At 37.6% G+C, this 15,039-nt stretch overlaps 1 protein-coding gene across 6 annotated transcripts in view; it reads left to right on the top strand.

Annotated features, from left to right (window-relative positions):
- The window catches only part of ntng1a (netrin g1a), a 204,991-nt gene extending 191,321 nt beyond the window's left edge, over positions 1 to 13,670 (top strand). For 5 of the 6 annotated variants that reach the window (XM_059327483.1, XM_059327477.1, XM_059327482.1 and 2 more), the window contains one exon: positions 3,823 to 5,588. In XM_059327483.1, the coding sequence (XP_059183466.1) occupies positions 3,823 to 4,079 (257 nt within the window). In that variant the 3' untranslated portion in view covers positions 4,080 to 5,588. Of the gene's footprint in view, positions 1 to 3,822; positions 5,589 to 9,344; positions 9,388 to 13,008 lie in introns of those variants that run through there. The other variant, XM_059327481.1, reaches the window with a different exon arrangement.
- Positions 13,671 to 15,039: the final 1,369 nt, after the last annotated feature.

The following is a 15,039-nucleotide window of genomic DNA, read 5'->3' as shown; positions in this document are numbered from 1 at the left end:
TGGCAAAAAAAAGTTAGCCGCTAGCATCAGTTAGCCGCTAGCATCAGTTAGCCGCTAGCTTTCGCTAATGACCGAATTTCACCGCTTTCCCGCATTTCCCAACAAAGAAATAAGAGTTATCAGAACTATTGTCCCTTGTTGTGAACCCCAACTTAAAGATATAAGTAACAACAACTCACCAACTTGTTTTTGAGCAGACAACTGGCTTCCTTTGTTGTGCTAACTTACATTATTGCCCTAAATGTCAATAATTTATATTTCCAAGTTTTACCAACTTAAATCACCGTAAAATCTACAGACATTTTTTTACAGTGTAGCTTTCCAAAGAAAGAAAGAAACAGTGCTTTTATAGATTGACTCATCACTTTAGTCTCTGTTGAGTGGTAGAATTGGTCATGAAATTGATATGTCAGTTGGCAAAAAAAAGACAAAAGATAGAGTTCAGATGTCTTATTTGGATCTACTTGTGCATGGTAATTGGTGTTCTGTGGCCTGAAGCGAAACTTAGCGAGGCAAACAGCAGCTCGCTGATTCTCCTACAGAACAGACGTGGCACAAATAGGATTCGTAGAGTCAATGTTTCTTAACAAGCCTCCCATCAAAGCCCTATTTGGCTATTCCTGGGAGACAGCATGCATCCAATCCTGAGTATTAGGAGAGAGGCCTGATATTTGTTATTGTGATATTTATGTCCCATAGAGTTCATAGATTGCTCACCACATTGTTTTCCACTCCCATAAAGGAGTGGAATGGGCAGAAGTGGCCCCTGTGTTTATCACTGTTTATTTGTCTCTGTTGGTTTATTAGTTTGTGCGCCGCTGCTTTGTTTGCCTCCAGCTTGCTTGACAGCTTGGCTCCACTGGGAATAGAGTGGCCTCGCTGTCCCAGCGCTAAATATACACCAATTTTCACCTGACGTTCAGTTTGTCTAAAGACGCTGCTGTTTGGGGGAAAACCTGTCAGGCTTTGAGGATTTCTGTGCTGTAATGCTGCTGATGGGACAACTTTGTTATTAAAGAAATGGAAATGATTAAAAGGGATTTGGCTCACACTAGGGAATGATTATGATTCTTTCTTGCCATTTTTAAAGGTAAATAATGTTCGATTGTATGGCATTATTATAGGAAAATGTCAAATTGTAGGGTTTTTTTTCGGGGGGGGGGGTAAATGGGGAAAAATTTGGACTATAAATATGTGGTACACACATACATATATATCACATTTTTATAGTGCAAATTAATATTTTTATTTATATATATGGGTCAATGACGTGATCTAACCCAGTGTCAGTTGGTATAACCGGTAATTATTATATACAGGAAAATAAATGTGATCTTAAATGAGAGAAAAAATTAAAAAAATCCATGTCTGCATTGCAACATTATGGTCTATAAAAAATGTTTGTTTTTAGAATATGTTCTGCTCAATATTGACGAAATGTGGAAATGAAGAAATACTAAAAAGTTTTTTTAATTTGCTGTTTTCTAAAATGAAGCAATTGTATGTATAAGTCCACTGTAGGTGGATAAAATATTCAATATTAATCATTCTTTTGTGGTTACACCATTTGACATCTTGCCAACCCTTATTCGTCACTGACCCATATATATATATATATATTTAACCTGTAAAAAAACAAACAAACAGCAAAGTACATTATTATTCCTTGTTTAAGATGTCAAATCATAGTTATTTACTTGCATTCCTGAAGAGAAAAACGAGTTTTAGTGGTTGAATGTTATGTTTGATTCATTTCTGACTTCCCAGTGAGTCGGCCCAAATTTGGGTATAAAAGGTGAATTCTGTTAGTTATTTGCCAAATAAATAACAATAACATTTTAGTTTTAAACAACGATTTCTAAAATATTTATGTTTTCTCGTTTTTTATGACAGGTGGTCTAATAAATTTGTCAAGTACAATATATGGTGTTATCAAATGCTTGATGTTATTTTAAATGTATGAGGTTGTCATTACCTCTCACACATGTTTTGGTACCACGACATGGGGACCAAAGGTAGAAATGTTGAAATAGTCCACATGGTGTCTTCCCAACATGATTTATACTAACATTACTAACCTGATAGAGTCCAGTTTGACCTGTAACTAGGATGTATGCACTGCAGAATTTGCCTAAAGGATCATTTCTATTTAATATCAGATTTTTTATTTTACATAATGAGATGTTGAAGGAGTCATTATACATTTTGGGAAATAAGCTCAAGTGTATTTGTGTGTGAACTAGAATTTCAAAATAGCAGTTAAATGAGCTTTCAGACATCTTTTGAACCATTTTACAGAGATGGAGTCCTTTGCCAGATGGGAAAAGGTTTTTATCCATAATTTAATCCCTAAATTGAACAATAAATTGACCTCTGCATGTCAGAAATCTTGGAGGATGAAGATCTAAAGATTGACGCGTTGAATAAGAGTGAATCTGAGAATTACATTTAAAATAAGTCTTAAAGTGCTTTGGAAAGTTTTCATGATCTGAATATACCTTAAAAATAAAAACACATATTTGAGAAATATTGATGTCATGAACAGTAAGTTTTCAACTGGTTTCCAGACTAGCATTTAACGGTTGTTACTGGTTACCAAGCAACCACCAGACAATCCAGTAAATTACTGGCACAAAAATACAGCGAAATGTTTTTACACCTCAGACTTTATACTGATCAAACAAAAGAGTTTAGAGCGTTTCAAGCATAGATAACCTACAGCTGCTTTTTAGCTCCATAATTACCGTACAAATATGAGAATAGGAACGACGTTTCATCTAATGCACAGGAAGACATCAAAAGAGTTTATTTCCCAATATGTAAATACATAATTATTCTTGTAAGAGTTCAGATGAAACATATCTGAAATGTGATAACACTTTACTTGAAGAGTGAGTTTTTTTAATTGGTTCTGTAGAATAAGAGCATGAGGGAATCTTAATTCCCCAACAGGGATCATTGAAGTTTGATTTAATTAGGTTTCTGAGTAGATAATTAAATCATATGAAATTAATTTGATCTGATGATGATATGCTTCAAGTAAAGTGTCACCCAAAACCAACATGGTCTCACAGAAATCCGTGGAATAGCCACGGAATCGCTCAAATTTCCGTGAAACTGACACGGATTTCGCTACAATGCAAGTTAATGCCAGTCATATCCCGTGGCTATTCCAACATACAAAGTGATTATGTACATTCACTGAGTGAATATTTAGAAAATAAAACATATATTTCTCGCTAGAAATGTGATCAAAATCCATTTTTATGCAGAAACTAAGTCAAAATATTGATTTTTCACTAAAAATGAGAGAACTGTCCGCCATGTTTTTTGTTCTGACCGCCGGGACCTTGAAAGTCACGTGACTTGGAACAAACCAATAGGAACAAATATCCATGGAATTTCATTTTGTGTCTTTTTTAATAATTTTGTATCTTTTTTTTTATTTTGTGTATTTTTTTGGACATTTTGTGTCTTTTTGTGTCTTTTTTGGGTCATGTGGTGTCTTTTCTAATCATTTTGTGTCTTTTTTTAATAAATTTTGTATATTTTCTTGGACATTTTGCGTCTTTTTTAAAGTAATTTAGTTTTTTTCTGTCATTTTGTGTCTTTTTCTGATGGGATATGACATGTCATTAACTTGCATTGTAGCGAAATCCGTGTCAGTTTCACGGAAATTTGAGCGAATCCGTGGCTATTCCACGGATTTTGAGTTAAGCGAAATCCGTTGCTATTCCACGGATTTCTGTGAGACCAGGTTGCCCCAAAACTCTGTTGCATGTCTGTCTCTGACTCGTGTCTCTTGTCTTTAACATTGTGCAGCCCGGGTGTGTGACAACGAGCTCCTGCGCTGCCAAAATGGCGGAGTTTGCATCAACAACGTGCGCTGCAGCTGTCCCTCAGACTACTCAGGCCTGCTGTGTGAGAAGTCCCGCTGCGAGGCGGAGCTGGGCGGCTGCGGGGGCCCAGATTCAGGCCAGGGCCCCCTGACGCCTCCATCGGCCCCCAGGCTGCTGCTGCTGCTGCTGCTGGGCTCCACGCTGCTGAGAGAGGCGTCCTGCTGGCCCGCCGTGCTCTAAAGACACCCGGGACCTGGTGGGAGTGATCAACTCCCCGCCTGGCCGCCTCCACCTTAACCCCCCCCATCCCCCTTCTCTCAAATAATCAACACCCATAAAACAAGAACCACCATGAGCTTTCTGGACCGTTCTGTACTGAGCTTCTCCGCCGCCAGACTCAATGGACACTCTCATAGCGCTGACGATAAAGGGAATGTGCCAGACAAAGACAAATGAGTGCAAAAACTTTTCATTTAATTTCAAAGAATATATAGAAATGAAAAAAAAAACATATACTTCTAAAAATGCCAGATATTATAAAATAAAAGAGCCTAATAATAAGAGTAAAAAAACGTGCAAAGAGACAATGAGACCCCCTCCCCCTCCCTTCTAAGCCATACAGGTACCTGAGCTCCTTCCAGTTTGAGAAGGGATAACTGAAGATGACAGACTCGTTTCACTTCCTCTCTTATTGCCACGGCAACAACAGCTGCGACCAATCAGCTCTCAGAACGAGCCGGCTAGTGGCCGCCGATCCCCCCCCCCCCCCCTCGCGGGACGCTTCTGCGAGTTAATGTTGGCTGGACTGACGCCGAAGAGATGTGAAAGAAAAGAAAACGTTTCCCCGCTGACTGACTGGTTACCGTTATACTTCAACACTACGAGGAGGAAACACAGGAAGCATTCTTTGCTGTCAGTGCATTGTGGATAGAAGGAAATCTGTCCGGACTGCCACTTTGTGACACAAAACCTCGCCCACGTCGACCCCTCTCTAGCTTTCTGTCTCTCCTTGGAGCTCCTCATCCTCCCTCCTGTTCATCCTCCTCTTCCTCCTCCTCCTCCTCCTCCTCGCCATGCTGCCACAGACCTGTGCTTTCGTGAACGTTACTCTGTAAACCCTTGTTGGTTGAAAGATTCTTTTGTCCGATGTTAGTGATGCACATGTGTAAGAAGCCCCTTCTCCTTCTCCTTTCCCTCCTCCTCCTCCTCCTTTCCTCTCCTCTCCTGCAAAAAGATACTCCAATAAAAGCTGTCTGATTCTTTTCTATCTTAGAGCGCCACGCTCCCTTCGATCATGGTCCGAGGATAGTTTTCACCCGAGCAGACGAGAAGTGCATAGAAAACCATCGGTGTATTTGCAAGTTCTTTTCTCGACAGAGCAAACAAACAAAAAAAGAGTCATGTAGTCCTTTTGTATCTTTGCCGAACTGTGATGGAAAAAAGGCAACCTTTAATGTATCTATTTAAAACATCCAAATGCAGAAGCAATTGTTTATGGTTTTTTTATTTTCTTTTGATTTCCATTTCTTTCATTCACTTCTTTTATTTGTTGATAATACTTTTAGTTGTGCAGTTGATTTTCCTTTGTATTGGCAACGTGCTGGCATCAAAGAATATCAGTTTACATATACAGTATTAATAAAGTGTAATAAAATCCCACCAAAGGACATTATAAATGTTTTGTTCTTGCTTTAACACTTGAGAATTTAAGTGAATAAAAGTTTAAAAATGAAACCGTGTTGATCATTTGTTGATCAGGTAGGTCTTGTTTTATTTACTGTTTTGGACACTGCAGTAATGGATGGAAGTGCGGGAATCCTAATTGTGTTTTTTTTTTTTTGCTTCTTTTAATTTGGGTGTCTAACAAATTCAATACATTGATTTGTTTTCTGTGATTTCAGAGGGAAAACTTTTTTTTTTTCAGCACAGGTGCAGATAGTGCACTGCAAAAAAAGAAAAGTTGGGTGAACTCAAAATTCGCAACAAACTTCGATAAAATTTTAAGTTGGACAATTAAACTAAATATTTTAAGTTTTGTTTTTGAGTTTGCTCAACTTTGAATTTGTCTGGCACGATTGTAACGCCGCTATGAAATGTCAGCTAATGTTGCGACCACAATTTTGAGTTAGCATTGATATGCTAATGGCTACTCTTGTAGCTGTAACAAGCAGCGCCGCTAGCATCAGTTAGCCGCTAGCATCAGTTAGCCGCTAGCATCAGTTAGCCGCTAGCTTTTGCTAATGACCGAATTTCCCAACAAAGAAATAAGAGTTATCAGAACTATTGTCCCTTGTTGTGAACCCCAACTTAAAGATATAAGTAACAACAACTCACCAACTTGTTTTTGAGCAGACAACTGGCTTCCTTTGTTGTGCTAACTTACATTATTGCCCTAAATGTCAGTAATTTATATTTCCAAGTTTTACCAAATTAAATCACTGTTTTAGGCCAAAAAATACAAGTTGGCTTTTTTGCAGTGTGGACACAATTGATAAAGCAACAGATCAAACTTCAGTAATGTCACACACAAAATGGAGATATTAAAAAATGATATGGATAAGATACAAACAAAAACACAATTCTGATTTATCGTCATCATGTTTGGCTGTAATCTCCAGACTTGACTCTCGGCAGGGAAACTTATTTTTTACTTGAAAACTGAACCACCTTAAAATGTTGTCTGCTGTGGCAGGAAGCTCTCATTATCTCCGCTGTGAACTAAATACTAAATACTCAAGTTCAGCTGCAGTTTTTCAACTACCAGCAGCACCCGAGAGTCCTGTTCACCTTCACATATTGTTGAAAGACAGTCTGGGTGTCTGAGTCCTACGTGGTGGGCCCAGGGTCCAATAATAATCTCTTAATCTGTCATTTTATAAGTTTTATTTTTATATAGATTCATTTCTGATCATATTTAACCTATTTGACCTTTGCATTACTCATTATAAATCTTCGAGTGATGCAAATGACTGTATAAAAGCCGTCTAATACCGTATTGTTATCAGATTTATATCTGCACATATAATATGCGACAAACACTTGAGGTGCTGCTTAAGAAGTGCTGACACGTGAGATAAAGGAACATGTGATCCGTGGAACAGAAACCCAAACAAGGCCACCCGGACAAAACGACAGCACAAAAATGTGTGTATCAGCTTTGGTGATATTTCCGTGCTATTTATCTTGAATTCAATCTGGTAAAGATTTGTTTCAGTGGCATGCATTGTCGGAGGCACTGAATTAAATATTTACAACTATCGATGTCTCCCGGAGAGCCTGTGTTCAAAGTTTATATAGTGGCTCTTGTCAGACACTCGACAGTTCATCCATAATCTGAAATATTCAAGCCGCAGCTCCGGCTAAACAGACTGCATCCTTTTGGGGTTTTTTCTTTTTAAAGTTTCACTCGGAAGAAATAAAATAATTTAGGAGCATTTGTTATGCTATGCCAAATTAATTGGTTCCAAAAAATGTTTTATATTCCTATTTGTGTCGGATCCGGTGACACCAAATCCAAAACCACAAAACAAATGAAATTAAAAACTTCACCTTTTGAAAAAGCTGTAATACCTTTATTGAAATGAAAATAAAAGACCTTTTGATTTTTATCGGATTTAGACTGTAAATTCTGCAAATATTGTTTTCTTGTCTTTAATATTTTACTTCATTTACTGCAGCCTTGCTTTTATTAAATGAATAAAGGTATTTTTGTTTTATTTCTGCTTTAATAAAGGCTTAATAGTAGTCTGAATTATACACTACCGGTCAAAAGTTTTAGAACACCCCAATTTTTCCAGTTTTTTATTGAAATTCAAGCAGTTCAAGTCAAATGAACAGCTTGAAAGGGTCCAAAGGTAAGTGGTGAACTGCCAGAGGTAAATAAAAAAAGGTAAGCTTAACCAAAACTGGAAAATAATGTACATTTCAGAATTATACAAGTAGGCCTTTTTCAGGGAACAAGAAATGGGTTAACAACTTAACTCTATGGAGTCTTGGGCTATTTTGTCCATTTTTGAATTCTTTGCATGTCTTTGTAAGTAATTTTGTGTCTTTTTTTAGTCATTTTGCGTCTTTTGGTGTCTCTTTTTGTCATTTTGTGTCTTTTTTTGGTCATTTTGTGTCTTTTTTTAGTCCTTTAGTCCAACATAAAATGTGATTTTGAATCATTTTTTTACTTTCAAAACACTATCATGCTCAATAAAGAATTTTAAATGTTGCAAATGTGCATTAATTTCAGAGTACACTGAGACATTAAACTGCATCATTTTCAATTAAATTCTGGAAAAGTTGGTGTGTTCTAAAACTTTTGACCAGTAGTGTATATGCATATATAGTACTTCTATTATCTGAATGTTATGGCTCATAAAAATGACAATTAATTCCACAGTATACATTTGTCAAGCAGATGCATAGTAACATACAGATAAGCATCATTTCTGCAGTGTTAGACAGGAAATAGCCACTGCTAGATAACACAAACTAAAACAAGTTTACATACACTATATAAAAAGACACATATGCTTTTTTTCTCACTGTCTGACATGAAATCATTCAATCACTTTTCCTGTTTAAGGTCCGTTAGGATTACCAAAATTATTTCTATTTGCTAAATGCCAAAATAATGAGAGAAGGATTTTTTTAGGGAAGGATTTTTAAGAAAGTAATAAAAAATTGTCTAAAAAAATCCTTCTCTCATTATTTTGGCATTTAGCAAATAGAAATAATTTCGGTAATCCTATCGGACCTAAAACAGGAAAAGTGATTGAATGATTTAATGTCAGACAGTGAGAAAAAAAGCATATGTGTCTTTTCATATAGTGTATGTAAACTTCTGGTTTCAACTGTATATAAACATAGATTTTCATGTTCATTTCAACCAATAACCCAGAGAAGCTGACACTAGTTTAACTTAACAGATAAGCAGCATTTCTGCTGTATAACTGCAGTGTTCGACAGGAAATGGCCACTGCTAGATAACACAAACTAAAACAAAACTCCATTTCCTGCACCACTGTTGTGTGTGTGAGAAGTGTCTGACTCCAGGGACGCCCTGATAAATTCAGTCAAAGTCACTTGTTTGTCAAGGTCCCCTGCAGTGGCCCTAATTTTAACCATGTGTTCAGCCCAGGTGTCAATGCACCATGCTGCGTGGAGAATTAAAATAGAGTTGACGTCGTTCGGGGAGAGGACTTCATCCCAGATATCTCACCTCCAGCAGCTGCTGGCTGACCCAACCATGAAGCATCACCCAAATACCTCACAGCAAACCATCCCAACGCTGGATTATCTCCCCGCTGTAACGTGCTTTGTGGAAATGACTGCTGAAATGTGTTTAAAGGGGCAACGTTATTTTTTATTTCTGCCCTGTGGCAGTCACATTTATCTGTGGGGAATCAAACACTCAACAAAGGCATTTCGGCGATAAAGGCAATGATTTTTCTCTGGATCTATCTGTAATTAGTTTGGACTCTCCTGTAATGTAACAACTGTTTGTGTCACTCACAGGCCACCGTAGCTCAAGGGGACAAGTCTCTTTGTCGGATAAAAGGTGAGTGTTGAATCCAGTAACGCAACGGAAAATTTGTGGAGGATTTTCTGTTATTCTAGTGCAGTGTTTCCCAACCTTTTTTAGCCATGCACACCCTTCTATGTCCCAACCAGGTTGACGCACCCCCAATCCCCCACACCTTCAAAAACAAACCAAAATGTAATAAGCTTTTTTATCGCCATATTAAAGGCAGCATGTTTAATCATGCTCAAATGACACAAAACAACCAGAAATAGATGCAAAAATGACACAAAATTATCAAAATAGACACAAATTGACCATAAATACATGTAAAAATTACCAAACAACCACAAAATAGATGCAAAAATGAACAAAAAATTACACAAAATTGAATAGCCTGCATTTATTAATTAATTAATATTACAGTTTTTGATTTTACAAAGGAAATGTTTATTTATTTTATTCTTTATTGTGTGTGTGTGTGTGTGGGGGGGGGGGGGGGGAATGTAATTGTGTATTTATCCGACTGCAATTACATTTTTCATCTCGTGCACCCCCTAGCAGCATCTCACGCACCCCCAGGGGTCCACGCACCACACTTTGGGAATCCCTGTTCTATTGTAAAGAGAATAAAGGTCTAAATAAATCAAGAGCGTTAAACGTTGAGGCAGACTGTGTTCGTCACCATTTAAAAGTTTTAAGTTTTGTAGAGTAAACCCTAATGACTCACTCTCACAGGGACTTTTGAGACTTTTTCCATTTGCTACAGAGCCAACCTGCCATCTGATGCTTCATTGCAAGCAAATTTTAGGGATCTTTATTCGTTCGCCATCCTTGGATTTGTGTGTTTTGGAGTTCAGCTGTTGGATATCTTGCCAACTGAGGACACAAAGAGGGACAGCAAGATATTCTGAGATGGTTAAAATGATTGGCTGGGAAAAAAAAACCTGAATACACTTCATATGTTTCCTAAACATTGCTCCTTTTCCACCATTTTTCCACCAACAGCTAACTAGCTAACAAGCTGAGATGGTAACAGCATGAGAAGACAGTCTGTTGTGTCTGGCCCTCAGTTCAGTTTGTCACTTACTAAGTGATAGTGACACAGTAGAAACACTGAAACTCTGAACTGAAACTCTGACAGTGTGGGTCAGCCCTGTTCCCTCATTTCTAAGAAATGTTTCTCCCCGTCAAAATTAGGCCCTATGTTCCCTCAGGCCTACGTCCCCACAGCACAGAGGTGGCCCTTCCTTAATGCATTTAACGTGTTGTCATATTTTGTGTTGTGGATATGTGGGGTTAGGAAAGGTATCAAGCTTCCTTGGATAGTAGCCATTGAAGGACTGGACAATTTTAAGCTGTTAAAAATAATAATCATTTTTATAAGCTTTTTCCATCCGCCAAATATGACCCGACTTCTCACTGGACTTATCGACCCCTATTACCACCTGCATTATTTCTAATGGCCAGCAGGGGGCAACTCCAAAAAATAAAAGTTGGGTGAACTCAAAATTTCAAGGCAACAAACTTCGATAAAATTTTAAGTTGGACAATTAAACTAAATATTTTAAGTTTTGTTTTTGAGTTTGCTCAACTGTGAATTCAGATTTTTGTCAACTCAACTGTAAGTTGTACTAACTTATAATTTTACATAGTAATAACTTTTAATCCTTACTTCTGCAATGTGCTGAATTGGCACGATTGTAACGACGCTATGAAATGTCAGCTAATGTTGTGACCACAATTTTGAGTTAGCATTGATACGCTAATGGCTACTCTTGTAGCTGTAACAAGCAGCGCCGCTAGCATCAGTTAGCCGCTAGCTTTCGCTAATGACCGAATTTCCCAACAAAGAAATAAGAGTTAGCAGAACTATTGTCCCTTGTTGTGAACCCCAACTTAAAGATATAAGTAACAACAACTCACCAACTTGTTTTTGAGCAGACAACTGGCTTCCTTTGTTGTGCTAACTTACATTATTGCCCTAAATGTCAATAATTTATATTTCCAAGTTTTACCAACTTAAATCACTGTTTTAGGCCAAAAAATACAAGTTGGCTTTTTTGCAGTGTATGTGCCAGTTGTTTCATGGACTCCAGAGGGTTAAGAGAATAGATCCTGGTTGCTAAAATAATTTACTCTGCATATCTTAATAACAATCTGCTATGATCACAGAATATAATCTGCATAACTGCATGAAACTCGGCTGACTGCAGACATGTCTAACATGCTGAACATTTGATGTAAGTGTATATTTAGTTATTTCACTTCCAATGACTGATGTGTTAGAGATCAAAGGAAAACAAGTCTAAGCAGACTTCATGGGGTCGGGTTGAGAGGTATTGACCTTGGCCCAGCACTCTGATTCCCGCCATGGCTGTGATGTGTTTGTTTGTGTGATGATCAATGCACTTATTGAACCGCACACAGCACTTATTGAACAGTGTTTCTTTCTCCTACACTGGCCTCTGAGTGGTTCCTCCACACTCAAACAAGACATACAGTATGTCCATTAATGGATACTTACTAAAGCTGCTACTCAGCTAGAAATACTCACAGATTTGCTGAAACTGTTCGACTTTGCTTTAGAAATGGTTCTTTTTACAATATTTTTTTCCACCTGGCCCACATCTTTCCTTTTAAATCGCACTAGCATTAGCAGGGTAATCTCAATGCTTGGCTAACTAATGAACACTTTCAAGGCTCCATTTTTCAAAGGTGCAGATTCCTTTGGAGACCAGGACACCTGAGAGTTTCCACGGTGATGTTACCGGGGTAATATGTCTCCCTGCTGGTGATTAAGTATTTCCCTGCTAGGATCCTTATCTGGCTGGAACATACTGGTCTTGTATCTTTTTCTTTCATTGGCTAAATGTCAAATAGTCCGTTCCTGTAGCATTCGGAAACACAGCTTATTCTTAAAGGTAGGAGCATGATATTATAATACACACTGTAAAAAATATTCTGTTTAATTTGCGGTAAAATACCAGCAGCTGTGGTTGCCAGAACTTTACCGTAAAAAATACAGTGAGTGGGTTTTCTACTGTAAATTTAAATGTAAATATCAGCAAAATCTGTCATTAAGACTGAAAAATCACTTGCCATTTTATCCCTATTGTGTCTCTTTTTGGTAATTTTGTGTCTCATTTGATAATTTTATATATTTTTTTTGTATGTCTCTTTTGGTCGTTTTGTGACTCTTTTGGTCATTTTAGGTCCTTTGTTAGGTCCTTTGGTCTGCTATTATTTTTAGGGTAGTTATGTCCTTGTGACGTTATGGTATTTCTCCATTCATTTTAAATAAAAAAATCTAATATTTTTTACAGCAAAACTGTGTTTTCTAAAGTTTATGACAGAAAAAAGTAAAAGGTTTGTGCTATTCTTTGATTTACGGTAATTAAAAGTGTCTACTACGGTGATATTACATTTTTAATTTCACGCCCTATTTCTGATATAATTTGACAGTGTTTTACTGTAATTTCTACAAACATTTTTTACAGTGTATACTAATAATAGTAATCCAATTCAAACTATGGTGTCAGAAATGAGTTTCCTGGCTTCACAAAGGCAGTATTATTGTTGCAGTGATATTGTATTGCATTGATATTGTGACTCTTAAAAGAGAGAAATGGTTTTGACATCTTTCTTTTCTGTATGCAGGAACACTGCTGTGGAGACTTCTTCATTATCTTGTGATCCACATAATATCAGCAGTGTGTTTACTCAGCGCTGGGCCCCATCACATCACACAGTGAGACAACACATGGGAGACAAAGTGATTGAGAAGTGAGACTGAGGGGTGACATCTTTCCGAAGTGAAAATATCACGCTGTAGTACAGAGTGAAGCCATCGGGACTCGAGCGTCACCGTGCTTTTTTTTTTTCCCCACTACTTTAAAATACTTGACACTCATGATGATTTTCCAGCTGTGAGCCAGGAATGTTTGAAATGTAAAGTGAGTAAAATTCCATCGTGGCTCAACACGGTTGATGGATGTCAAATGCTGCTCTCATGCCAACGAGAGTCAGGAGTCGACACCAGCCGCCGTCACGCGGTAGAGACGGTTTGATGTGACAGTTTGGCGATGACAACCTTTTCCTGGGCCGCGGAATGATGCACCTGTAACTGGGAACCACCGCCAAATGTAACTGGCAAGTCTGTGAATGGAATTACAATAGGATTGAGAAAATAATCCTGTTTGAGACAGTAATGCTGGCTGAAATACCTTGGTAATACATACAAACCAGACAGGATGATAAACCATGACTCGGGCTCAGTTCTAAATAAATGTCAATGAAGACTGGAGCATTACACTGTTTTTATTATGGTGGACTTACTGTGTAGGCACAAATGTGGAGATAAAAGACATTAATATTGGTTGTTTTGGCCACTGTCCAATCCTATGTTGGCAAGCATAACAAGGCACAGGAGGCATGTAAAGCTTTCAGGATCCTTGTCTACTGCTAGCCTTTAGGTCAGTAGTTCTCAACCTTTTTGAGTCGCGACCCTCAATTTAACATGCATGTTGTCCGCGACCCCCACTCACACATAATCTCACATGCACAGTTCGGATCACCCGAAAAAGAAACAAAATGACAAAAAAAGGAAACAAAATGACCAAAAAAGACACAAATTGACCACAAAATGACCAAAAAAGACACAAATTGACCACAAAATGATAAAAAAAGACACAAAATGATCAAAAAAAGACACAAAATGGCCTAAAAAGACAAAATGCTCAAAAAAGGAAAAAAAAATGACCAAAAAAGACACAAATTGACCACAAAATGATAAAAAAAAGACACAAAATGATTAAAAAAAAGACACAAATTGACCACAAAATGATCAAAAAAGACACAAATTGACCACAAAATGATCAAAAAAAGACACAAAATGATCAAAAAAAGACACAAAATGGCAAAAAAGACACAAAATGACCAAAAAAGACACAAGATGATCAAAAAAAGACACAAAATGGCAAAAAAAGACACAAAATGACCAAAAAAGACACAAAATGACCAAAAAAAGACACAAAATGACCAAAAAAAGACATTAAGTGACCAAACAGACTAAAACACATGAACACTTTAACACAGTGGAGACAGAGCTGACTTCCAAAATGATTTGGCGACCCCCAGAAATCATCTTGCGACTCCAAGGTTGAGAATAGCTGCTTTAGATGGTCATGTTAACTTGCAAGGGAAAATATCAAAACAGTGTACATGGAACCTGCACATCCAACAAGGATGATAAACCATGACTCGGGCTCAGTTCTACATAAATGTCAATGAAGACTGGAGCATTACACTGTTTTTATTATGGTGGACTTACTGTGTAGGCACAAATCTGGAGATAAAAGACATTAATATTGGTTGTTTTCATTCAATCCTCTTTGTAGGCCTCACTAAGCCCCGCCCCAGAATGGCCACTGTCCAATCCTATGTTGGCAAGCATAACAAGGCACAGGAGGCATGTAAAGCTTTCACAATCCTTGTCAACTGCTAGCCTTTAGATCAGGGGTGGGCAATTAATTTTCCCAAGGGGCCACATGACCAATACCACGAAGGTTGCTGAGGCCGGACCAAAATTCTGAACTAAATTCTGCTCAATATTAATTCAATCACTTTATAAAATTCAGTAAATTATCTGGTTTTGAGCTGCTACTGATAGGAACACATGTTATGATGAGA

The sequence above is a fragment of the Centropristis striata genome, chromosome 23 (assembly GCF_030273125.1).
Source record: "Centropristis striata isolate RG_2023a ecotype Rhode Island chromosome 23, C.striata_1.0, whole genome shotgun sequence".
NCBI classification, from domain to species: domain Eukaryota; kingdom Metazoa; phylum Chordata; class Actinopteri; order Perciformes; family Serranidae; genus Centropristis; species Centropristis striata.
The sequence above is the reverse complement of the archived record's forward strand: the minus strand, read 5'-3'. Positions and strand labels throughout refer to the sequence as shown.